At 42.2% G+C, this 27,282-nt stretch overlaps 1 protein-coding gene and 1 pseudogene across 1 annotated transcript; one reads left to right on the top strand and one right to left on the bottom strand.

The window, feature by feature from the left end:
- The first annotated feature begins 255 nt into the window (after positions 1 to 255).
- On the top strand, positions 256 to 1,511 carry LOC115022269 (nuclear factor 7, ovary-like; annotated as a pseudogene).
- Positions 1,512 to 3,523: 2,012 nt separating this feature from the next.
- cyp7b1 (cytochrome P450, family 7, subfamily B, polypeptide 1) lies at positions 3,524 to 27,252 on the bottom strand. Its single transcript, XM_029453618.1, has 6 exons — positions 27,131 to 27,252; positions 11,808 to 11,944; positions 5,984 to 6,595; positions 5,597 to 5,803; positions 5,331 to 5,509; positions 3,524 to 4,972 (listed from the first exon to the last, which is right to left on the bottom strand). Exons 1-6 carry the CDS (start codon positions 27,199 to 27,201, stop codon positions 4,682 to 4,684), a joined length of 1,497 nt encoding a protein of 498 aa, XP_029309478.1. The 5' UTR covers positions 27,202 to 27,252; the 3' UTR covers positions 3,524 to 4,681.
- Between the last annotated feature and the right edge of the window lie 30 nt (positions 27,253 to 27,282).

Genomic DNA, 27,282 nt, shown 5'->3' on the forward strand with positions numbered 1-27,282 from the left:
GGTTGTAGTTTACAATATGGTGTCTTATCTTTACCCTCCTGACAGTGTCAATTCTGACAGGAGACACTGAGAGATACGATTCACCTTCAGACCAAAACCTCCACTTCCACTTATAGAAGATCATATACGGAGGAATACTTCCACTTCGAGCAGGTGCAACAGAACGGAAACTAAAAGTGATCAGAACTTTCTGAAGGAGAGATTATAATCAAGACGGACTCCTGCTATGTGTTTCCTGCTTCACTCGGAGACTAAATGTCTTCCAGATTAGAGGAAGATCTCTGCTGTTCTGTCTGCCATGAAGTCTTTAAAGATCCTGTTGTTCTGTCGTGCAGCCACAGCTTCTGTAACGGCTGTCTGCAGAGCTGGTGGACGGGGAAACAAACACAAGAGTGTCCACTTTGTAAGAGAAGATCTTCAAGAGATGAACCACCTTTAAACTTGGTGTTAAAGAACCTGTGTGAGAGATTCTTACAGGAGAGAGATCAGAGAGCTTCAGAGGATCTCTGCAGTCTGCACGCTGAGAAACTCAAACTCTTCTGTCTGGACCATCAGCAGCCAGTGTGTGTCGTCTGCAGAGATTCAGAGGAACACAGCGACCACAGATTCAGACCCATCAATGAAGCTGCACGACAACACAAGAAGGAACTTCAGGAAACTCTGCAGCCCTTAAAGAAGAAGAAGTGAAGTCTGATCAAACAGCAGGACACATGAAGGTCCAGGCCCGACGCACAGAGACGCAGGTTAAGGAGCAGTTTAAGAAGCTGCACCAGTTTCTAGAAGAGGAAGAGGAGGCCAGGATGGCTGCACTGAGGGAGGAAGAGGAGCAGAAGAGTGTGATGATGAAGGAGAAGATGGAGGCTCTGAGCAGAGAGATAGCAGCTCTTTCAGACACAGTCAGAGCCACAGAGGAGCAGCTGAGAGCTGAAGACGTCTCATTCCTGCACAGCTACAGGACTGCAGTGCAGAGAGTCCAGCTGCAGCGCCCCCTGCTGGAGGCTCCACAGCTGCTCTCAGGAGCTCTGATAGACCAGGCCGAACACCTGGGCAACCTCACCTTCAACATCTGGAACAAGATGAAGGAGATGGTCTCCTACTCTCCTCTGATTCTGGACCCAAACACTGCTGGTCCAGGACTCATCCTGTCTGAAGATCTGACCAGTGTGAGAACAGGACAGAGACAGCAGCTTCCTGATAATCCAGAGAGGATTGAGAGTGACTGCTCTGTCCTGAGCTCTGAGGGCTTTAACTCAGGGACTCACAGCTGGGACGTCCGGGGTGGAGACAGTACATTCTGGTTTCTGGGTTTGTTAGCAGAGTCTGTCCAGAGGAAGAGAAACATACGGTCTGGATTATGGACACTATGGTTCTATGATGGTGACTACAGAGCACTCTCTCCATCACATCCAGTCACTGATCTCTCGGTGCAGAAGAAGCTCCAGCTGACACTAACACACACATACACACACATACACACCTTCACACACACTTTCATTGAGAGGATGAAGTGAAGGTCTCTGTGACCGTAGGACAGCAGAGTTATATTACTGAGGGTTCGTTGCTTCCCGTCTCCCGTCTCTCTCCAGCTGGATGGATTCTCCACTGCTCACCAGGCGTGCTCGTGTGTGTGTGTGTGTGTGTGTGTGTGTGTGTGTGTGCACTTGTCAGGACATGTACCGTATCTAATTATTTTATTCCTGACATTATTTCATGCTGCATGTGAATAATTGTGTCACTATAATTAAAGTTAAAGAACAGAACTTTACATGTTGAACGTTGTTCTTGTTGTTTCTCATGTTGCACTTAGTTTAATATGCAGAACTTACTTCATTAATGTTCAATAGATTTATATTAGAAGAATATTACTGAGTCAGATGTTAATGGAGAGAACACGAGCAGATCCTACGAACCTTTGAGATCTGTAAACACAACTTAGACATTCTGTGTTGTTTTGTTAAATGTTGCTCTATATTATATAGAATCATCTTATTTACCTGCTACTTCTATGGTCGTCCTAAAACCTTCTTTTCTTACTTTACTGTTTTCTAGCTGCAACAATAATTCTTCTAATCAATAAGTCAGAAACATAACCGACATCTTGATCCTCGATTCGTCTTTCAAGTTCAGTTTCCTGCAGAAACGTCTTTAAAGTCAAATGTGAAGATTTATATTAAAGTGAACATCAAAACATTCTTCATTCAAATGTCATTTATAACATTTATAACATTAGAACAAACTGTTAATGGAATGATCTAGAAAAGGATGTGCAGATGAATGGATGATGAATTCATGAATTCACAAGTCTTCACACATCAGAGACGTGTTTCCATATTCCCCGTCTGAAGCTGCTGCAGGACATTAGACAGGTGAGAACTCTCCCACACTTTGTGTGTCACGATGAGAGCAGAAGAAAGACATATTGGACTCCTTAATAATAATCATAATTAATAATCCTTAATATTTAAAAGCACATCTGGAGTTGAAAGAAAAGGTTTTTATTGTCAACAAATGTCAACAGAGAGGCGTGAAATACTTTATTAATGTTTCAAGCATTAATATTATTACACTGCTCATCATAATATACATATTTATTGTTGTTATATATTGAAGTACAATGTGCACATTTCTACTTTGACTTCTCTGTTTGTATAAATATTTAGTATTTAATTTATTAACCCCCTCCCCCCCTTCTGATTCTGATACGAACTAATATTGTGTGTGCTGCAACTAACGTTCATATTAATATATACGTATATAAATATACGTATATTTATATATATACGTATATTTATAAACAAAATACAAATATACAAATTAACATGCATATGTTTTACATGCCTCATCATAGTGTAAATTATGATTAGCAGCTGTGCATGTACGTGCTCAACTCCACCTTCCTGCACGCCTCCACCACCCACATTACAACAGATAAACAGATCACAATCGGGCTGAGGAGTATTGTGTTGGACTGCTGACAATCAGCTCAATATTGTGAGAACAATATCAAAAACTGTCTAAAACGCAGATACAAAATGGTTGTGTGCACTCACTCATACTACTAATGCAAGATTTGCGGATAGCTAGCAAGTTAGCAGGTAGCTTGTCCTTCTCCGGAGCGGCGGGGAGTGAGGCAGAGGGACCGTTAGACTAACTAGCTAGCTTGCTACTCCGCCATGCTTTAATGCTACACTGGTTACAGAAAATGAGCCGAACAAAGTTGTCACTCATCTGGCGACAGCAATGAGCTGTGAGTGTGTGGATGAAGCATCAACTTGTTACATTTTTGTAACGAATTTGACTCATTTGCTCTCGATGCCTTGTGGCGTTACGACTAGACTGCTTGTTTGATCGTTTTTGCAAACCTCAGTTAGTCTGCAACTTGGTGGTTTATACGGACAGTAGTCCGTTGCAATTGTTGCAATGTCAACTGTACACATAAAAATGGTCAACTAAAGGCTGCTGGTGTGTATGAGGGGAGACTTTATGTCTCTGCGAAATAAAATACTCAACCCCTTTGAAGCAGTTAGTTTCAAAGAGTTCAGTTCTTTATTTATTTAAGTTTTTGGCCTGAACTGTTTAATGCAGAATATGACCAGGCCTCCAGTCGTGCTGTCTTGTAATGTAACGTTGTGATAGAAGGCCAGCGTTGTGTAAGCTCAAAGTTCAGTTCACTCGGATTTAAAAGAACTTGCCGATGTTTCCTAAGACTGGTCGGCTTTAGCTCAATGTGACGTTTCAAATCTGTTGCCGATGTGTCAGACGTCTGCACTTGTTTCCTCAAACCGGGCGGGCTTAGTTGGAACAAAAATGTTAATATGTTCCGTTGGGTTCTGTACAAATGTATCCATAAAACTCTTTCAGAGAAGGATATGTACTGTAGGCTTCCGTTGTACTAGCAGTATCTGCGTTGTCGTCTGAATTGCTAATGGCGCCAGCAGTAAATCAGTCATGTGTGAGATCACGTTCATTAGTTACAGACGGATCATTTCAGTTCACAGTTCACATACAATAAACGCGCTCCGGCACGTTCATGCACAACATACCACCTTCCATCATAGCTACGTCAGCTTGTTTTTTAAAAAACAAACCCAAAAAACGATGTGTGCAGATTTGTAAGTATTTCAAAAGTTTTTTAAATACGGCTCTTGTAAGATTACACATTCATGCCTATTTGTTATCGTGGTTATGACTGGCGTATGATCATTTTCCCTGAAATATGATCATTTTAGGCCTCTGGTACGATAGTTTAACATTTCCCATCTGGCAACGATGAGCAGGGTCGAGTCGCCACAGCCTGTATAAAACATGGACGTCGTGTCCACCTCACTCAGCGGCCACGCCTTAATAATGCGTAACTTTAAGCCTTCATATAATGACGGGTGAGTTATATAAAAATTCATCCCAACTACAGTTGTCATGAAGGGGGAAATGATCTCAGGGTCTATGGAAGTCTAAGGGGATTGACTCCTGTTGGAGACTCAAGTGGCCATTAGTGGAACTGCAGTTTTTGGCACTTCAGCATTAGGCTTCACTGCTCAACCTGCTGGTCTAGACGCTGACAGTGTATACACACTTTCACTTTATACATTGGTAATATAAAAACATACATTTGGCCAAACTGGACCTGAATGCGGCAGAGGAGAGATCATCTACTGCGTGTGAATAACACACACACACTTTGTCAGACCTGCAGTCTGTAGCGGAAGCGTACGTCGGTGGCGGGCAGCAGAATGCCCAGTCCGGCTCTGCTGTTGTCCAGCGAGACTCTGCTCTGATCCTCGTCCAGCTGCAGGTCGAAGTACAGCAGCAGCAGACACAGGAACTGTTTGATCTCGTTGACGGCAAAGTATCGCCCGGGACACATGGAGGAGCCGGAGCCGAACGGCATCAGGTAATACTTGAGCTTCTGCCCGTCTTTATAGAAGTCTGTCTTCATTGTGCCGTCCTGAATAAAGCGGTCGAGCCGGAACGACTGGCAGAGACAACAACAAGGAAGGTTTGTTAGACAGCAGCCATTACGAGGCCAGAGGGTGGAGCCAGTCACATGACGGGCATGATTATCATGCGTGAAGCTCATTTTCACCTCATGTTACTTGCGCAAGCATCATTTGTGTTTCTTTGCGCCTAGGTACTTTGCACGGCAAACTTTTAAAATGCTTTTTACTGTTTTCAGCAGATTGAGACATTTAAATCCCACGAGCATTTAGGATCAGGACTGAAGATCGTGAAAAGATTTAACTATAACATTTTATGGCAGTATTTTGTCCTCTCAGCATCTTTTAAAAGTGATGCACGAGGGTTAAAGGTCGTGAAGGGTCGTTCAATCGTACCTGTGGCTCCTTGTAGATCTCGGGGTCCATGTGCATGCTCTGAGGGTAGAGGGCGATGACGTCTCCTTTCCTGACCGCCACTGAGCACTCACCGTCCAGCCGCAGACTGAAGTCCTCCTGAACAACACGGATGTTCATGGAGGCCGAGGACAGGCGCAGGCTCTCGTTGATGGCGCTCTCTGTGGACGAAGGTCGAACACACTAAACATATTTCACTTCTGCACAATACGTGTGGTGAGACAGTGAGGATGTGGAAACTGACGTACCCAGATAAACGAGCTTCTCCAGCTGGTCTTTGCCGAGCGTCACGTCTCTGTCCTGGCTGAACTCGACTCCGGCGAGTCTCAGGGCGTCGTGGAGCTCCTGGCGCACGACCTGCAGAGCGTCGGGGTGGCTCACCAGGTAGTACATGACCCAGAAGGAGGCAGGGACGGTGTTCCCCACAGACGCCCAGAGGATGGCGAAGTGATGAGCTGAGACAAGAAATGTTAAAAAAATAGTGCTCCATTGGGAAAAACTGACTTTGCAAGTTTCTCTTTTTGCAATATATATATTTTTGATTTATTTATATATGTGTAATTTGTGACATTTGATTAGTTAATCAGTCAGCAGAACAACGACCATTGGAAAACATTAGGTCTTTCTTTGTCTACCTGCTTTATCGACGTCCCTCAGAGTGTCGTACTGATCAAGCAACTCCGATCGCATCCTGATGAACTGTGACGTGTCGGACCAACACGACATCCTGTGCGGCAGGAAGTAGTTGATCAGCTTCTCGCGGATCGCCTTGGTCTGTCCCAGCAGCCAAATGGGCATCTGAGCGATGAGCAGCGGAAACATGTTGTCAAACCGGACAAAGTCCTCCCTCAGCACGCCCATCCCACCGTGTCGGCTGGCAGCCTGCGGCCTGCCATACATGGTGAGGAAGGTGGCCTCGAACATGACTGAGTTACAGAACTCGTACATGCTGCCGCTCCTCCAGCCGCCCTCCTCCCTCGGCCCATCACACAGGTGGTCCTGACGAAACACCAGCATGAGGTTACCCATCATGCTCTCTGTCAGGGTGGACAGGTTGTCTCCCTGCAGGAGTTGGAAGGAGCGCTTGATCTGCTCCTGCATGCCGGGAAATTTCACGCTGATGACGGGCGGGTAGCCGAAGGTGCCAGGCGACACCTTATTGGCGAACTCGTGGAAGTCGAGCTGCCGGCCGTGTTTGATGACGTTTGGATACAGTAAAGGGTCCATGATGAAGGTCATGTATTTACCTGCAGGGGGTTGAACACAGACACTAGTAAAACATGTGGAGATGAAAGGGTTTGTGTCTCTATCTGAGTTCATGGTACAAACAGGTGTGGCAGTGGGGTGTGGTTAGGGCGCCGGCTGCTGGGGACAGGAGACAGGAGTGTCCCAGCAGCAAGGTCGTTCGAAGCCACAGCCCAGCGGTGACACAGCGCCACAGGGCAGGAGAGCCGCAGAGCAGCGGGGTAGCCAAAGCACCTGTCCGTGACCACCGCTTAACCGTGTCAATTAAAATTCTGTTTGGTACACTATCTCTTCTCCGATCATCATTCCCTCGACTGTGGACAGGTGTAGTCCACAAGTGGCGCCTGAACAAGGACATGACGGAGGAGGGAGCTGGGCAGAGCCCGCTAGGGCTGATCCTCCAGCTGGTAGACCTGGCGGCGTACCAGAAGGCGGATCAGGACCTCCTGCAGGTGATGCTCCAGCTATCGGGCAGCCCCGGAGGGGGAGTCAGGAGATGGCCCGGCCCAGCCCCCTCGGGTCGCAGTGCAGAAGATGACAGTAGAGGACGACCCAGAGGCCTTCCTGGACATTTTCGAGGGCCCGACAGGGGCGTGCGGGTGGCCGAAGGAAGAGTGGGGGCTACGACTGCTCCCCCTGCTTTCCGGGGAAGCCCAGCGGGCCGCCCATAGCCTGCACGGCTACGACCAGCTCCGGAGGGCGATCCTGGACTGACTGGGCACCACACCAGAGCCGACCCTCCTGGCTCCAGCCGGGAGTCGGGTGGCCCTGAAGCAATTCATCGCCGGACTCCCACCCTCCTCGGCGAACTGGGTCCAGTGCCACCGTCCGGCCGGCCTCAAAGCTGCCGTCATCCTCGCAGAGGACCACCTCTCCCTGCCCCGGTGGAGCCTGGGGGCCGAAGCCCGGGCCATCGCTCCTCCACAGGTCCGGCCCATTCCAGCCCCGAGGAGGTTCCAGCCTGCCGCGTAGTGGTATGCCTTCCAAACAAAACACTAGAAGGTCGGGAGTTCAATACCAGGCTGCCACCATTGTACCCCTGAGCAAGGTACTTAACCCTGAGTTGCTCCAGGGAGACTGTCCCTGTACTTAGTTCAATGTCACTCTGGATAAGAGCGTCTGCTAAATTACCTGTAATGTAATGTAATGTAATGTGGGGCAGTCCAGATTGTGGCACCGCCAGACTCCTCCCCGGTCCGGAAGGGATGTACCGGTATGTATACAGGGGGGTATTCGCCAAGCTCTGTGGGACTCGGGATGTATGCAGACCATGATCCACCAGCGCTTGGTTCGGCCCGGGGCGTTGCTGGAGGTGTCGTGGGTGAAGGTGAGGTGTGTGCATGGGGATATTCACAAGTACCCTGTGGTGTCCCTTTTTTCATTTAAGCGAAAAAAGCATAGAGTTAAGGCTGGAGTTAGTACTCGCCTCAACGTGAAGGTGGTGTGTGTCCTGCCGTGAATGTCAGCTGGTTAACCCGCCAGCAACTCCAAGAGCACCGTTGCACCCACTGCCATTAACCTCTTAAGGGGTGGGGGACTTTACTCGAAAATATGAAAAATACCTACAAACGAAATATCCAAAGTATATTATAAGCTGCTCTTCAACCATTTGCACCAGATGGATGATTTTGGTCTCATTCAAAAGAGAACTCTCTTATTGTTCTTGCAAAAACATTGATTAATCACTCCAAGTGCTTCTGGCACTGAGTAATAGTGGTCTGAATATTCTGAATTTGAAGAAAATACACTTCGCCTGAAGTTTGTTGTTGAAAAAGATGGCTGAAGATGGGTATAGCTGGTAGGTATGGACTGGAAAACACAATAAAAACATAGCACCAAGTAATTTCAGATAAAAGGAATAAAAACTTAATTTATTAGACATGTTTTTCTAAGAGTAACACCAGGCATACACAAACTGTGCATTTGTACATATGATAATATTTATTAATAAAATATTATTTGTATTGCTCATAAATAACTATTATATACCCATATTCCCTGTTAGTAGTAATGACACAAAGTAAGGGAAGTATAAATACATTTCTTGTCATATTTTTGTGGTTTTTTTGTATTTTGTAATTAATAAAGACAATTATGAAAAAGATTACAACATTTGAAAAAATAAAAACATGAGTCAGATGTCTAAAGATCGAGCAGTTCATTGGCTACACAATAAAAGCGTCACCAGGAGGCTGAACTGCTTCAGCTCAGTCTATCAACAGAAGAAGAGGGCTGGCACTTCCTTATCAGGTTGACACTGATTGGCCTTGATGGCTTCAGGAATTGAAAGGAAGCTCCGATTGGCTCAGATCAAGTGTCAATCGAACAGCTCTCCGCTCGCCCATCAGCTGTTCGGCAGTGCATGCAGACTGACTAACATCTGCTCCGTGTGAAGAAAAACATCTCACAAATGATTAGCTGATTTCATGGGCTTTTATTAATGTGACTATGTTCAAGATGGAAATGTTTTGTACTGGAAACGATGTGTGGACATCGACAATGAACCCGGCAATAATGAGACCTAATAGGTAAATTATGGGTTGACTGTGAGTGTGCTTGCTTATGTGATATGACTATTGTACTTGCTGTTATGATTTTGATCTCAAAACAGTTTATCTCACTAAATAGACGAGATTCGAAGCTTTCAAAAAATATTCGATATTGCGCAATAACTCCAACTACAGCTGACTGGGCACAGATCCGAGTTGGGATCCCGAAAGAGAGCTTAACTGACCAGGGCACGTCCTTTATGTCGCACACTTTACGCAAACTGTACGGTTTACTCGGCGTCCGCTCCATTAGGACTAGTGTGTACCACCCGCAGACAGAGGGGCTGATGGAGCAGTTTAACAAAACGCTGAAAAACATGGTTGTAAGTTCGTTCACGAAGATAGTGGCAATTGGGATAAGTGGTTAGACCCTCTGTTTTTCGCAGTGCGGGAGGTTCCCCAGGCCTCCACGGGATTTTCTCCCTTTGAGCTGTTGTTTGGCAGGAAGCCACGGGGTGTTTTGGACCTGGTTAAAGAAAACTGGGAGGAGGGTCCAAGCACAAGTAAAAATGAAGTTCAGTACGTCCTGGACCTGAGAGCGAAACTCCATTCACTGGGACAGTTATCACGTGAGAATTTACTCCAGGTCCAGGAACGTCAGCAGCGGCTGTATAACAGAGGGTCGAGACTCCGGGAGATAAAGTACTTGTATTGCTCCCTACCTCTAGCTCCAAATTACTCGCCAAGTGGCAAGGGCCCTTTGTGGTCACCCGGCAGGTGGGGGACGTCGATTACGAGGTGGTGCGGTTGGACAGGGGGGGGCGACAACACAAATTTACCACCTCAATCTCTTAAAAGAGTGGAGAGAGGTGGCCTCTGTCTCTCTGGCTACTATGGTGATGGAGAAAGATGAGCTGGGGCCGGAGGTATTAAAAACGGTAAAATCATCCCCAGTCTTTTGTGACAGCCAGCTTTCACCGGGTCAGAGAGCGGACGTTGCCATGTTGCAAAGGCTTTTTGCCGATGTGTTCTCCCCCCTGCCCGGGCGCACCACTCTCACACACCACCACATAGAGACGCCCCCTGGCGTAGCTTCAGGCCATGCTGGAAATGGGAGTAATAGAAGAGCCCAGCAGTGCTTGGTGTTTCCCCGTTGTGCTGGTCCGCAAGTCCAACGGGTCAATTCGGTTCTGTCTGGACAACCGCAGGGTTAATGAGTTGTCTAAATTCGACGCGTACCCAATGCCCCGGGTTGACGAACTACTGGACCGGTTGGGCACGGCTCGTTTTTATACGACACTGGATTTAACCATGGGTTACTGGCAGATTCCCCTGTCTCCAGAGTCCAGGGAAAGAACGGCCTTCTCCACTCCGTATGGCTTATACCAGTTTGTGACTCTTCCGTTCGGGTTGTTTAGAGCCCCAGCCATCTTTCAGCGGCTCATGGATCGGGTTCTGCGTCCTCACTCTGCGTATGCTGCTGCCTACTTAGATGACGTGATCATACACAGCGAGACGTTGGAGCAGCATATGCAGCAGGTGGGGCCAGTGCTCGAGTCCCTGAGGAGCGCGGGGCTCACAGCCAACCCGAAGAAGTGTGCGGTTGGGCAGAGGGAGGTACGGAATCTGGGGTACCACTTGGGTGGTGGGCAGGTGCGGCCTCAGCTGGAAAAGACTGCCGCCATTTCCGCCTGCTCGGCGCCTAAGAAAAGAAAGGAGGTCAGGAGGTTTAGAGGGCTGGCCGGCTACTATCGTCAGTTCATTCCGGGGTTCGCGGAGCTGACCTGCCCCTTGACCGACCTGACCCGAAAGGGTGCTTCAGATCCGGTCCAGTGGACGGAGCCATGTCAGCGGGCGTTTGAGAGGGTAAAGAAAGCCCTCTGTGGGGAGCCACTACTGTTCTCTCCTAACTTTGCTCTCCCTTTTGTTTTGCAGACCGACGCCTCGAACAGCGGGGTGGGAGCCGTTCTGTCCCAGGAGGTGGAGGGGGTCGACCGCCCCGTACTGTACATTTGCCGGAATCTGGCTCAGCAGGAGGTGAACTACAGTACAGTGGAGAAAGAGTGCCTCGCCATACGGTGGGAGGTCGACTCCCTGCGTTATTATCTCCTGGGGTGCTCTTTCACTCTCTGGTCGAACCCTGCCCCGCTCCAGTGGCTCCACCGCATGAAGGATGCCAACGCCCGGATCACCCGTTGATATCTGGCGTTGCAACCGTTCAACTTCAAGGTGATCCACAGGCCGGGTAACCGGATGGTCGTGGCTGATTTCCTCTCTCGCTCGGCGGAGGGGGGGGGGAGAGTTAGCTTACGGCCGGCGGGCTCCCGGCCTGAGTCTGGGGTGTGTGGCAGTGGGGTGTGGTTAGGGCGCCGGCTGCTGGGAAGAGACAGGAGTGTCCCAGCTGGAGGCCAGACAGCTGAACGGAATCAGGTAATCAGTCACATAATAAATGCATGGTGATGGCCTGGTTCTGTTCTCTTGCAGTAGGCTGGGTCCCAGCAGCGAGGTCGTTCGAAGCCACAGCCCAGCGGTGACACAGCGCCACAGGGCAGGAGAGCCGCAGAGCAGCCAAAGCACCTGTCTGTGACCACCGCTTAACCGTGTCAATTAAAAGTCTGTTTGGTACACTATCTCTTCTCCGATCATCATTCCCTCGACTGTGGACAGGTGTAGTCCACAACAGGTTTCACTGAATTTAAATGATCCTCAGAGGAGAAAGACCAACCTGCGATCCGTACTGTGAAAATGTCTCCGAACTTCTTCTTGTGTTCCTCCAGAAATGTGTGGGCATCGTGTCCAAACTCCAGAGCCTTTCCAATGAAAGGAATCCAGCCTTTGATGAGCGGAGGTTCGCCCGCTCTTCTGCAAGAGACAGAAAACTGACATTAATGTCACAAACTGTTATTTGCTCATGTAATTAGCCCCTATGTTTTAATGAAGCATGTAATACAACTCCTCCACAAACAGTTCAGCTTTTCTGATGTAGCATGAAGGACTACAGCTGTTGTGCATCTCTGTGCTGTACAATGACTTCACCTTGAAATGAAAGATAAACATGTGCGACAGTTAACCAGTCAGCCTCATTGTTTTAATTCATCAATGTTCAACCTGTTTGTGCTTCGCAGCGTAAATTAATCATCTCGTGACCTTCACAGGTTCCAGCTCAGCAGACCTTTACTGTGGCGCTGCTGTAATAAAGCTGGAAGGAGACACTGCAGAGCAGCTGATCTTTGTTTGTTAACGAACCCTTGGACAAAGTACACTCCTCTCTGATGCTCCATTACACTTTGTGACACACAAGCAGAGCTCAGCTGTGTTATTCTCACTCATAATTTGGTTTTCACATTTTTCTCAGGTTAAAGGATTTTAAAAAGCACTATTTTATATATGCGCTGAAGGATTTGTGATGATGTTAAAGCTTTGAACCTGAGGACGATGCAAAAAGCAAATGAAAGCAACATGGTGAATCTAAATCTGTTCATGATATCTTAAAATATGTTATCACAAACTGCAGCACTGTTGTGAATACCAGCTGCAACACCATATGACTCTACATTTATCTTTTAAATAATTAGTGAACTCAAACACGTGTGTAAACTTGATGTTGTGAAACTGACAGTGTGTTCAAGAAACAAGAGACAACATGTCAGTAGCTCCCTCCTCTTTGTGTGTTCAACTCAGAAGAATGTGACTACTATCAGCCTGCTGCTGATGACCCACTTCTTACACACACACACACACACACACACACACACACACACACACACACACACACACACACACACACACACACACACACACACACACACACACACACACACTTAACCCAATGCTAACAGGAAACCAGTTGAAGTTAATGAGGCAATCTGTAAACTTCTGGTATTCCTTCAAATAATTTGTTAAAGAATCAGAATGCAGTTTATTTCCAACTATACATCAAAATCAGTACATTTACTTTAAATACATTTACTACACAATCAGTTCTTTTACTTTAAGTACTTAAACTGCATTTACTGCACAATCAGTACTTTTACTTTAAGTACAGTATTCAGTGAGTACTAGTACCTCTCCAGCAGTAAAGCATTAGAGTATTCAGTGAGTACTAGTACCTCTCCTGCAATAAAGTATTACAGTATTCAGGGAGTACGAGTACCTCTCCAGCAGTAAAGTGTGAGAGTATTCAGTGAATAATAGTACCTCTCCAGCAGTAAAGTATTACAGTATTCAGTGAGTACTAGTACCTCTCCAGCAGTAAAGCATTAGAGTATTCAGTGAGTACTAGTACCTCTCCTGCAATAAAGTATTACAGTATTCAGGGAGTACGAGTACCTCTCCAGCAGTAAAGTGTGAGAGTATTCAGTGAATAATAGTACCTCTCCAGCAGTAAAGTATTACAGTATTCAGGGAGTACTAGTACCTCTCCAGCAGTAAAGTGTGAGAGTATTCAGTGAATAATAGTACCTCTCCAGCAGAAAAGGATTAGAGTATTAAGTGAGTACTGGTACCTCTCCTGCAGTAAAGTATTACAGTATTCAGTGAGTACTAATACCTCTCCAGCAGTAAAGTATTAAAGTATTCAGTGAGTACTAGTACCTCTCCAGCAGTAAGGTATTACAGTATTCAATGACTATTAGTACCTCTCCTGCAGTAAAGTATTAGAGTATTCAGTGAGTACTAATACCTCTCCAGCAGTAAAGTATTAAGGTATTCAGTGAGTACTAGTACCTCTCCAGCAGTAAGGTATTACAGTATTCAATGAGTATTAGTACCTCTCCTGCAGTAAAGTATTAGAATATTCAGTGAGTACTAGAACCTCTCCTGTAGTAAAGTATTACAGTATTCAGTGAGTAATAGAACCTCTCCAGCAGTAAGGTATTACAGTATTCAGTGAGTACTAGTACCTCTCCAGCAGTAAAGTATTACAGTATTCAGTGAGTACTAGTATCTCTCCAGCAGTAAAGTATTACAGTATTCAGTGAGTACTAGTACCTCTCCAGCAGTAAAGGATTAGAGTATTAAGTGAGTACTGCTACCTCTCCTGCAGTAAAGTATTACAGTATTCAGTGAGTACTAGTACCTCTCCAGCAGTAAAGTATTACAATATTCAGTGAGTACTAGTACCTCTCCAGCAGTAAAGGATTAGAGTACTAGGTGAGTACTGGTACCTCTCCTGCAGTAAAGTATTACAGTATTCAGTGAGTACGAGAACCTCTCCAGAAGTAAAGTATTAGAGTAGTCAGTGAGTACTAGTACCTCTCCAGCAGTAAAGGATTAGAGTATTAGGTGAGTACTGGTACCTCTCCTGCAGTTAAGTATTACAGAATTCAGTGTGTACTAATACCTCTCCAGCAGTAAAGTATGACAGTATTCAGTGAGTACTGGTACCTCTCCAGCAGTAAAGCATTAGAGTATTCAGTGAGTACTAGTCCCTCTCCAGCTTTAAAGTATTACAGTATTCAGTGAGTACGAGTACCTCTCCAGCAGTAGAGCATTACAGTATTCAGTGAATACTAGTACCTCTCCAGCAGTAAAGTATTAGAGTATTCAGTGAGTACTGGTACCTCTCCTGCAGTGAAGTATTAGAGTATTCAGTGAATACTAGTTCCTCTCCAGCAGTAAAGGATTAGAGTATTAAGTGAGTACTGGTACCTCTCCTGCAGTGAAGTATTAGAGTATTCAGTGAATACTAGTTCCTCTCCAGCAGTAAAGTATTACAGTATTTAGTGAGTGCTAGTATCTTTCCAGCAGTAAAGTATTACAGTATTCAGTGAGTACTGGTACCTCTCCAGCAGTAAAGCATTAGAGTATTCAGTGAGTATTAGTACCTCTCCAGCAGTAAAGTATTAAAGTATTCAGTTAGTGCTAGTATCTCTCCAGCAGTAAAGTATTACAGTATTCAGTGAGTACTAGTACCTCTCCAGCAGTAAAGTATTAGAGTATTCAGTGAGTACTAGTACCTCTCCAGCAGTAAAGTATTAGAGTATTCAGTGAGTATAAGTACCTCTCCAGCAGTAAAGTATTACAGTATTCAGTGAGTATTAGTACCTCTCCAGCAGTAAAGTATTAGAGTATTCAGTGAGTACTAGTACCTCTCCAGCAGTAAAGTATTACAGTATTCAGTGAGTACTAGTACCTCACCAGCAATAAAGTATTAGAGTATTCAGTGAGTATTAGTACCTCTCCATGATAAAGTATTAGAGTATTCAGTGAGTATTAGTACCTCTCCACCATAAAGTATTAGAGTATTCAGTGAGTATTAGTACTTCTCCACCATAAAGTATTAGAGTATTCAGTGAGTATTAGTACCTCTCCAGCAGTAAAGTATTAGAGTATTCAGTGAGTAATAGAAACTCTCCACCATAAAGTATTAGAGTATTCAGTGAGTATTAGTACCTCTCCACCATAAAGTATTAGAGTATTCAGTGAGTATTAGTACCTCTCCACCATAAAGTATTAGAGTATTCAGTGAGTATTAGTACCTCTCCAGCAGTAAAGTATTAGAGTATTCAGTGAGTACTAGTACCTCTCCAGCAGTAAAGTATTACAATATTCAGTGAGTAATAGTACCTCTCCGGCAGTAAAGTATTACAGTATTCAGTGAGTACTAGTACCTCTCCAGCAGTAAAGTATTACAGTCGTCAGTGAGTACTAGTACCTCTCCAGCAGTAAAGTATTACAGTATTCAGTGAGTATTAGTACCTCTCCACCATAAAGTATTAGAGTATTCTGTGAGTATTAATACCTCTCCAGCAGTAAAGTATTAGAGTATTCAGTGAGTATTAGTACCTCTCCAGCAGTAAAGTATTACAGTATTCAGTGAGTGCTAGTATCTTTCCAGCAGTAAAGTATTACAGTATTCAGTGAGTATTAGTACCTCTCCAGCAGTAAAGTATTAGAGTATTCAGTGAGTATTAGTACCTCTCCAGCAATAAAGTATTAGAGTATTCAGTGAGTATAAGTACCTCTCCAGCAATAAAGTATTAAAGTATTCAGTGAGTATAAGTACCTCTCCAGCAGTAAAGTATTACAGTATTCAGTGAGTACTAGTACCTCTCCAGCAGTAAAGTATTACAATATTCAGTGAGTAATAGTACCTCTCCAGCAGTAAAGTATTAGAGTATTCAGTGAGTATAAGTACCTCTCCAGCAGTAAAGTATTAGAGTATTCAGTGAGTACTAGTACCTCTCCAGCAGTAAAGTATTAGAGTATTCAGTGAGTACTAGTACCTCTCCAGCAGTAAAGTATTAGAGTATTCAGGGAGTACTAGTACCTCTCCAGCAGTAAAGTATTAGAGGATTCAGTGAGTACTAGTACCTCTCCAGCAGTAAAGTATTAGAGTATTCAGTGAGTATAAGTACCTCTCCAGCAGTAAGGTATTACAGTATTCAGTGAGTACTAGTATCTTTCCAGCAGTAAAGTATTACAGTATTCAGTGAGTATTAATACCTCTCCAGCAGTAAAGTATTAGAGTATTCAGTGAGTATTAATACCTCTCCAGCAGTAAAGTATTAGAGTATTCAGTGAGTACTAGTACCTCTCCAGCAGTAAAGTATTACAGTATTCAGTGAGTACTAGTACCTCTCCAGCAGTAAAGTATTACAGTATTCAGTGAGTACTAGTACCTCACCAGCAATAAAGTATTAGAGTATTCAGTGAGTATTAGTACCTCTCCACCATAAAGTATTAGAGTATTCAGTGAGTATTAGTACCTCTCCACCATAAAGTATTAGAGTATTCTGTGAGTATTAATACCTCTCCAGCAGTAAAGTATTAGAGTATTCAGTGAGTATTAGTACCTCTCCAGCAGTAAAGTATTACAGTATTCAGTGAGTGCTAGTATCTTTCCAGCAGTAAAGTATTACAGTATTCAGTGAGTATTAGTACCTCTCCAGCAGTAAAGTATTAGAGTATTCAGTGAGTATTAGTACCTCTCCAGCAATAAAGTATTAGAGTATTCAGTGAGTATAAGTACCTCTCCAGCAATAAAGTATTAAAGTATTCAGTGAGTATAAGTACCTCTCCAGCAGTAAAGTATTACAGTATTCAGTGAGTACTAGTACCTCTCCAGCAGTAAAGTATTACAATATTCAGTGAGTAATAGTACCTCTCCAGCAGTAAAGTATTAGAGTATTCAGTGAGTATAAGTACCTCTCCAGCAGTAAAGTATTAGAGTATTCAGTGAGTACTAGTACCTCTCCAGCAGTAAAGTATTAGAGTATTCAGTGAGTACTAGTACCTCTCCAGCAGTAAAGTATTAGAGTATTCAGGGAGTACTAGTACCTCTCCAGCAGTAAAGTATTAGAGGATTCAGTGAGTACTAGTACCTCTCCAGCAGTAAAGTATTAGAGTATTCAGTGAGTATAAGTACCTCTCCAGCAGTAAGGTATTACAGTATTCAGTGAGTACTAGTATCTTTCCAGCAGTAAAGTATTACAGTATTCAGTGAGTATTAATACCTCTCCAGCAGTAAAGTATTAGAGTATTCAGTGAGTATTAATACCTCTCCAGCAGTAAAGTATTAGAGTATTCAGTGAGTACTAGTACCTCTCCAGCAGTAAAGTATTACAGTATTCAGTGAGTACTAGTACCTCTCCAGCAGTAAAGTATTACAGTATTCAGTGAGTACTAGTACCTCACCAGCAATAAAGTATTAGAGTATTCAGTGAGTATTAGTACCTCTCCACCATAAAGTATTAGAGTATTCAGTGAGTATTAGTACCTCTCCACCATAAAGTATTAGAGTATTCAGTGAGTATTAGTACCTCTCCAGCAGTAAAGTATTAGAGTATTCAGTGAGTACTCGTACCTCTCCACCATAAAGTATTAGAGTATTCAGTGAGTATTAGTACCTCTCCACCATAAAGTATTAGAGTATTCAGTGAGTATTAGTACCTCTCCACCATAAAGTATTAGAGTATTCAGTGAGTATTAGTACCTCTCCAGCAGTAAAGTATTAGAGTATTCAGTGAGTACTAGTACCTCTCCACCATAAAGTATTAGAGTATTCCGTGAGTATTAGTACCTCTCCACCATAAAGTATTAGAGTATTCAGTGAGTATTAGTTCCTCTCCACCATAAAGTATTAGAGTAGTGAGTATTCCACCATAAAGTATTAGAGTATTCAGTGAGTATTAGTACCTCTCCAGCAGTAAAATATTAGAGGATTCAGTGAGTACTAATACCTCTCCAGCAGTAAAGTATTAGAGTATTCAGTGAGTATAAGTACCTCTCCAGCAGTAAAGTATTACAATATTCAGTGAGTACTAGTACCTCTCCAGCAGTAAAGTATTACAATATTCAGTGAGTAATAGTACCTCTCCTGCAGTAAAGTATTAGAGTATTCAGTGAGTATAAGTACCTCTCCAGCAGTAAAGTATTAGAGTATTCAGTGAGTACTAGTACCTCTCCAGCAGTAAAGTATTAGAGTATTCAGTGAGTACTAGTACCTCTCCAGCAGTAAAGTATTAGAGTATTCAGGGAGTACTAGTACCTCTCCAGCAGTAAAGTATTAGAGGATTCAGTGAGTACTAGTACCTCTCCAGCAGTAAAGTATTAGAGTATTCAGTGAGTATAAGTACCTCTCCAGCAGTAAAGTATTACAGTATTCAGTGAGTACTAGTATCTTTCCAGCAGTAAAGTATTACAGTATTCAGTGAGTATTAATACCTCTCCAGCAGTAAAGTATTAGAGTATTCAGTGAGTATTAATACCTCTCCAGCAGTAAAGTATTAGAGTATTCAGTGAGTACTAGTACCTCTCCAGCAGTAAAGTATTACAGTATTCAGTGAGTACTAGTACCTCTCCAGCAGTAAAGTATTACAGTATTCAGTGAGTACTAGTACCTCACCAGCAATAAAGTATTAGAGTATTCAGTGAGTATTAGTACCTCTCCACCATAAAGTATTAGAGTATTCAGTGAGTATTAGTACCTCTCCACCATAAAGTATGAGAGTATTCAGTGAGTATTAGTACCTCTCCAGCAGTAAAGTATTAGAGTATTCAGTGAGTACTCGTACCTCTCCACCATAAAGTATTAGAGTATTCAGTGAGTATTAGTACCTCTCCACCATAAAGTATTAGAGTATTCAGTGAGTATTAGTACCTCTCCACCATAAAGTATTAGAGTATTCAGTGAGTATTAGTACCTCTCCAGCAGTAAAGTATTAGAGTATTCAGTGAGTACTAGTACCTCTCCACCATAAAGTATTAGAGTATTCCGTGAGTATTAGTACCTCTCCACCATAAAGTATTAGAGTATTCAGTGAGTATTAGTTCCTCTCCACCATAAAGTATTAGAGTATTCAGTGAGTATTAGTACCTCTCCAGCAGTAAAATATTAGAGTATTCAGTGAGTATTAGTACCTCTCCAGCAGTAAAGTATTAGAGTATTCAGTGAGTACTAGTACCTCTCCACCATAAAGTATTAGAGTATTCAGGGAGTACTAGTACCTCTCCAGCAGTAAAGTATTAGAGGATTCAGTGAGTACTAGTACCTCTCCAGCAGTAAAGTATTAGAGTATTCAGTGAGTATAAGTACCTCTCCAGCAGTAAAGTATTACAATATTCAGTGAGTATTAGTACCTCTCCAGCAGTAAAGTATTACAGTATTCAGTGAGTACTAGTACCTCTCCAGCAGTAAAGTATTACAGTATTCAGTGAGTGCTAGTATCTTTCCAGCAGTAAAGTATTACAGTATTCAGTGAGTATTAGTACCTCTCCAGCAGTAAAGTATTAGAGTATTCAGTGAGTATTAGTACCTCTCCAGCAATAAAGTATTAGAGTATTCAGTGAGTATAAGTACCTCTCCAGCAGTAAAGTATAACAGTATTCAGTGAGTACTAGTACCTCTCCAGCAGTAAATATTAGAGTATTCAGTGAGTACTAGTACCTCTCCAGCAGTAAAGTATTAGAGTATTCAGTGAGTATAAGTACCTCTCCAGCAGTAAAGTATTACAGTATTCAATGAGTATTAGTACCTCTCCAGCAGTAAAGTATTAGAGTATTCAGTGAGTATTAGTACCTCTCCAGCAGTAAAGTATTAGAGTATTCAGTGAGTACTAGTACCTCTCCAGCAGTAAAGTATTAGAGTGTTCAGTGAGTACTAGTACCTCTCCAGCAGTAAAGTATTAGAGTATTCAGTGAGTACTAGTACCTCTCCAGCAGTAAAGTATTACAGTATTCAGTGAGTACTAGTACCTCACCAGCAATAAAGTATTAGAGTATTCAGTGAGTATTAGTACCTCTCCACCATAAAGTATTAGAGTATTCAGTGAGTATTAGTACCTCTCCACCATAAAGTATTAGAGTATTCAGTGAGTATTAGTACCTCTCCACCATAAAGTATTAGAGTATTCAGTGAGTATTAGTACCTCTCCAGCAGTAAAGTATTAGAGTATTCAGTGAGTACTAGTACCTCTCCACCATAAAGTATTAGAGTATTCAGTGAGTACTAGTACCTCTCGACCATAAAGTATTAGAGTATTCAGTGAGTATTAGTACCTCTCCACCATAAAGTATTAGAGTATTCAGTGAGTACTAGTACCTCTCCACCATAAAGTATTAGAGTATTCCGTGAGTATTAGTACCTCTCCACCATAAAGTATTAGAGTATTCAGTGAGTATTAGTACCTCTCCAGCAGTAAAGTATTAGAGTATTCAGTGAGTATTAGTACCTCTCCACCATAAAGTATTAGAGTATTCAGTGAGTATTAGTACCTCTCCAGCAGTAAAGTATTAGAGTATTCAGTGAGTACTAGTACCTCTCCACCATAAAGTATTAGAGTATTCAGTGAGTACTAGTACCTCTCGACCATAAAGTATTAGAGTATTCAGTGAGTATTAGTACCTCTCCACCATAAAGTATTAGAGTATTCAGTGAGTACTAGTACCTCTCCACCATAAAGTATTAGAGTATTCCGTGAGTATTAGTACCTCTCCACCATAAAGTATTAGAGTATTCAGTGAGTATTAGTACCTCTCCAGCAGTAAAGTATTAGAGTATTCAGTGAGTACTAGTACCTCTCCACCATAAAGTATTAGAGTATTCAGTGAGTATTAGTACCTCTCCACCATAAAGTATTAGAGTATTCAGTGAGTATTAGTACCTCTCCACCATAAAGTATTAGAGTATTCAGTGAGTATTAGTACCTCTCCACCATAAAGTATTAGAGTATTCAGTGAGTATTAGTACCTCTCCAGCAGTAAAGTATTAGAGTATTCAGTGAGTACTAGTACCTCTCCACCATAAAGTATTAGAGTATTCCGTGAGTATTAGTACCTCTCCACCATAAAGTATTAGAGTATTCAGTGAGTATTAGTACCTCTCCAGCAGTAAAGTATTAGAGTATTCAGTGAGTACTAGTACCTCTCCAGCAGTAAAGTATTACAGTAGTCAGTGAGTACTAGTACCTCTCCAGCAGTAAAGTATTACAGTATTCAGTGAGTACTAGTACCTCTCCAGCAGTAAAGTATTACAGTATTCAGTGAGTACTAGTACCTCACCAGCAATAAAGTATTAGAGTATTCAGTGAGTATTAGTACCTCTCCACCATAAAGTATTAGAGTATTCCGTGAGTATTAGTACCTCTCCACCATAAAGTATTAGAGTATTCAGTGAGTATTAGTACCTCTCCACCATAAAGTATTAGAGTATTCAGTGAGTATTAGTACCTCTCCAGCAGTAAAGTATTACAGTATTCAGTGAGTACTAGTACCTCTCCAGCAGTAAAGTATTAGAGTATTCAGTGAGTACTAGTACCTCTCCAGCAGAAAAGGATTAGAGTATTCAGTGAGTACTAGTACCTCTCCAGCAGTAAAGTATTACAGTATTCAGTGAGTACTAGTACCTCTCCAGCAGTAAAGTATTACAGTATTCAGTGAGTACTAGTACCTTTCCAGCAGTAAAGTATTACAGTATTCAGTGAGTACTAGTACCTCTCCAGCAGTAAAGTATTACAGTATTCAGTGAGTACTAGTACCTCTCCAGCAGTAAAGTATTAGAGTATTCAGTGAGTATTAGTACCTCTCCAGCAGTAAAGTATTAGAGTATTCAGTGAGTACTAGTACCTCTCCAGCAGTAAAGTATTAGAGTATTCAGGGAGTACTAGTACCTCTCCAGCAGTAAAGTATTAGAGGATTCAGTGAGTACTAGTACCTCTCCAGCAGTAAAGTATTAGAGTATTCAGTGAGTATAAGTACCTCTCCAGCAGTAAAGTATTACAGTATTCAGTGAGTACTAGTATCTTTCCAGCAGTAAAGTATTACAGTATTCAGTGAGTATTAATACCTCTCCAGCAGTAAAGTATTAGAGTATTCAGTGAGTATTAATACCTCTCCAGCAGTAAAGTATTAGAGTATTCAGTGAGTACTAGTACCTCTCCAGCAGTAAAGTATTACAGTATTCAGTGAGTACTAGTACCTCTCCAGCAGTAAAGTATTACAGTATTCAGTGAGTACTAGTACCTCACCAGCAATAAAGTATTAGAGTATTCAGTGAGTATTAGTACCTCTCCACCATAAAGTATTAGAGTATTCAGTGAGTATTAGTACCTCTCCACCATAAAGTATTAGAGTATTCAGTGAGTATTAGTACCTCTCCAGCAGTAAAGTATTAGAGTATTCAGTGAGTACTAGTACCTCTCCACCATAAAGTATTAGAGTATTCAGTGAGTATTAGTACCTCTCCACCATAAAGTATTAGAGTATTCAGTGAGTATTAGTACCTCTCCACCATAAAGTATTAGAGTATTCAGTGAGTATTAGTACCTCTCCAGCAGTAAAGTATTAGAGTATTCAGTGAGTACTAGTACCTCTCCACCATAAAGTATTAGAGTATTCCGTGAGTATTAGTACCTCTCCACCATAAAGTATTAGAGTATTCAGTGAGTATTAGTTCCTCTCCACCATAAAGTATTAGAGTATTCAGTGAGTATTAGTACCTCTCCAGCAGTAAAATATTAGAGTATTCAGTGAGTATTAGTACCTCTCCAGCAGTAAAGTATTAGAGTATTCAGTGAGTACTAGTACCTCTCCACCATAAAGTATTAGAGTATTCAGGGAGTACTAGTACCTCTCCAGCAGTAAAGTATTAGAGGATTCAGTGAGTACTAGTACCTCTCCAGCAGTAAAGTATTAGAGGATTCAGTGAGTATAAGTACCTCTCCAGCAGTAAAGTATTACAATATTCAGTGAGTATTAGTACCTCTCCAGCAGTAAAGTATTACAGTATTCAGTGAGTACTAGTACCTCTCCAGCAGTAAAGTATTACAGTATTCAGTGAGTGCTAGTATCTTTCCAGCAGTAAAGTATTACAGTATTCAGTGAGTATTAGTACCTCTCCAGCAGTAAAGTATTAGAGTATTCAGTGAGTATTAGTACCTCTCCAGCAATAAAGTATTAGAGTATTCAGTGAGTATAAGTACCTCCCCAGCAGTAAAGTATAACAGTATTCAGTGAGTACTAGTACCTCTCCAGCAGTAAATATTAGAGTATTCAGTGAGTACTAGTACCTCTCCAGCAGTAAAGTATTAGAGTATTCAGTGAGTATAAGTACCTCTCCAGCAGTAAAGTATTAGAGTGTTCAGTGAGTACTAGTACCTCTCCAGCAGTAAAGTATTAGAATATTCAGGGAGTACTAGTACCTCTCCATCAGTAAAGTATTAGAGTATTCAGTGAGTACTAGTACCTCTCCAGCAGTAAAGTATTAGAGTATTCAGTGAGTATAAGTACCTCTCCAGCAGTAAAGTATTACAGTATTCAGTGAGTACTACTACTTCTCCAGCAGTAAAGTATTAGAGTATTCAGTGAGTATAAGTACCTCTCCAGCAGTAAAGTATTACAGTATTCAGTGAGTACTAGTACCTCTCCAGCAGTAAAGTATTAGAGTATTCAGTGAGTACTAGTACCTCTCCAGCAGTAAAGTATTAGAGTATTCAGTGAGTACTAGTACCTCTCCAGCAGTAAAGTATTAGAGTATTCAGTGAGTACTAGTACCTCTCCAGCAGTAAAGTATTACAGTATTCAGTGAGTACTAGTACCTCACCAGCAATAAAGTATTAGAGTATTCAGTGAGTATAAGTACCTCTCCACCATAAAGTATTAGAGTATTCAGTGAGTATTAGTACCTCTCCACCATAAAGTATTAGAGTATTCAGTGAGTATTAGTACCTCTCCACCATAAAGTATTAGAGTATTCAGTGAGTATTAGTACCTCTCCAGCAGTAAAGTATTAGAGTATTCAGTGAGTACTAGTACCTCTCCACCATAAAGTATTAGAGTATTCAGTGAGTACTAGTACCTCTCGACCATAAAGTATTAGAGTATTCAGTGAGTATTAGTACCTCTCCACCATAAAGTATTAGAGTATTCAGTGAGTACTAGTACCTCTCCACCATAAAGTATTAGAGTATTCCGTGAGTATTAGTACCTCTCCACCATAAAGTATTAGAGTATTCAGTGAGTATTAGTACCTCTCCAGCAGTAAAGTATTAGAGTATTCAGTGAGTACTAGTACCTCTCCACCATAAAGTATTAGAGTATTCAGTGAGTATTAGTACCTCTCACCATAAAGTATTAGAGTATTCAGTGAGTATTAGTACCTCTCCACCATAAAGTATTAGAGTATTCAGTGAGTATTAGTACCTCTCCAGCAGTAAAGTATTAGAGTATTCAGTGAGTACTTAGTACCTCTCCAGCAGTAAAGTTATTACAGTAGTCAGTGAGTACTAGTACCTCTCCAGCAGTAAAGTATTCAGTATTCAGTGAGTACTAGTACCTCTCCAGCAGTAAAGTATTTACAGTATTCAGTGAGTACTAGTACCTCACCAGCAATAAAGTATTAGAGTATTCAGTGAGTATTATTACCTCTCCCCCATAAAGTATTAGAGTATTCCGTGAGTATTAGTACCTCTCCACCATAAAGTATTAGAGTATTCAGTGAGTATTAGTACCTCTCCACCATAAAGTATTAGAGTATTCAGTGATTATTAGTACCTCTCCAGCAGTAAAGTATTACAGTATTCAGTGAGTAACTAGTACCTCTCCAGCAGTAAAGTATTAGAGTATTCAGTGAGTACTAGTTACCTCTCCAGCAGAAAAGGATTAGAGTATTCAGTGAGTACTAGTACCTCTCCAGCAGTAAAGTATTACAGTATTCAGTGAGTACTAGTACCTCTCCAGCAGTAAAGTATTACAGTATTCAGTGAGTACTAGTACCTTTCCAGCAGTAAAGTATTACAGTATTCAGTGAGTACTAGTACCTCTCCAGCAGTAAAGTATTACAGTATTCAGTGAGTACTAGTACCTCTCCAGCAGTAAAGTATTAGAGTATTCAGTGAGTATTAGTACCTCTCCAGCAGTAAAGTATTAGAGTATTCAGTGAGTACTAGTACCTCTCCAGCAGTAAAGTATTAGAGATTCAGTGAGTACTAGTACCTCTCCAGCAGTAAAGTATTAGAGTATTCAGTGAGTACTAGTACCTCACCAGCAATAAAGTATTAGAGTATTCAGTGAGTACTAGTACCTCTCCAGCAGTAAAGTATTAGAGTATTCAGTGAGTACTAGTACCTCTCCAGCAGTAAAGTATTAGAGTATTCAGTGAGTACTAGTACCTCTCCAGCAGTAAAGTATTACAGTATTCAGTGAGTACTAGTACCTCACCAGCAATAAAGTATTAGAGTATTCAGTGAGTATTAGTACCTCTCCACCATAAAGTATTAGAGTATTCAGTGAGTATTAGTACCTCTCCACCATAAAGTATTAGCGTATTCAGTGAGTATTAGTACCTCTCCACCATAAAGTATTAGAGTATTCAGTGAGTATTAGTACCTCTCCACCATAAAGTATTAGAGTATTCAGTGAGTACTAGTACCTCTCCAGCAGTAAAGTATTACAGTAGTCACTGAGTACTAGTACCTCTCCAGCAGTAAAGTATTACAGTAGTCACTGAGTACTAGTACCTCTCCAGCAGTAAAGTATTAGAGTATTCAGTGAGTACTAGTACCTCTCCAGCAGAAAAGGATTAGAGTATTCAGTGAGTACTAGTACCTCTCCAGCATAAAGTATTAGAGTATTCAGTGAGTACTAGTACCTCTCCAGCAGTAAAGTATTACAGTAGTCACTGAGTACTAGTACCTCTCCAGCAGTAAAGTATTAGAGTATTCAGTGAGTACTAGTACCTCTCCAGCAGAAAAGGATTAGAGTATTCAGTGAGTACTAGTACCTCTCCAGCAGTAAAGTATTACAGTATTCAGTGAGTACTAGTACCTCTCCAGCAGTAAAGTATTAGAGTATTCAGTGAGTACTAGTACCTCTCCAGCAGTAAAGTATTAGAGTATTCAGTGAGTACTAGTACCTCTCCACCATAAAGTATTAGAGTATTCAGTGAGTACTAGTACCTCTCCACCATAAAGTATTAGAGTATTCCGTGAGTATTAGTACCTCTCCACCATAAAGTATTAGAGTATTCAGTGAGTATTAGTACCTCTCCAGCAGTAAAGTATTAGAGTATTCAGTGAGTACTAGTACCTCTCCACCATAAAGTATTAGAGTATTCAGTGAGTATTAGTACCTCTCCACCATAAAGTATTAGAGTATTCAGTGAGTATTAGTACCTCTCCACCATAAAGTATTAGAGTATTCAGTGAGTATTAGTACCTCTCCAGCAGTAAAGTATTACAGTATTCAGTGAGTACTAGTACCTCTCCAGCAGTAAAGTATTACAGTATTCAGTGAGTACTAGTACCTCTCCAGCAGTAAAGTATTACAGTATTCAGTGAGTACTAGTACCTCTCCAGCAGTAAAGTATTAGAGTATTCAGTGAGTATTAGTACCTCTCCAGCAGTAAAGTATTAGAGTATTCAGTGAGTACTACTACCTCTCCAGTAGTAAAGTATTAGAGTATTCAGTGAGTACTAGTACCTCTCCAGCAGTAAAGTATTAGAGTATTCAGTGAGTACTAGTACCTCTCCAGCAGTAAAGTATTACAGTATTCAGTGAGTACTAGTACCTCTCCAGCAGTAAAGTATTACAGTATTCAGTGAGTACTAGTACCTCTTCCTGCCGCGGAGGACGCAGAGGATCAGGGTGAGCAGGCCGAGCAGCAGCAGCAGCAGCAGGGACATGTTTCTGATCGAGTCGGGAGAGACCGACACACACACACTTATATATACAAAGACATATGCACACACAAGCGTTTATTGCTT

This window comes from Cottoperca gobio, chromosome 17 (genome assembly GCF_900634415.1).
Source record: "Cottoperca gobio chromosome 17, fCotGob3.1, whole genome shotgun sequence".
Classification (NCBI taxonomy): domain Eukaryota; kingdom Metazoa; phylum Chordata; class Actinopteri; order Perciformes; family Bovichtidae; genus Cottoperca; species Cottoperca gobio.

Coding starts and splice junctions, on each gene's coding strand:
- cyp7b1 (XM_029453618.1), bottom strand. CDS start 27,201: ATGTCCCTGCTGCTGCTGCTGCTGCTCGGCCTGCTCACCCTGATCCTC. Junction 5,804..5,983: donor GAGGGACGTCGATAAAGCAG/GTAGACAAAGAA, acceptor TTCTTGTCTCAG/CTCATCACTTCGCCATCCTC. Junction 4,973..5,330: donor AGATCTACAAGGAGCCACAG/GTACGATTGAAC, acceptor TGTCTCTGCCAG/TCGTTCCGGCTCGACCGCTT.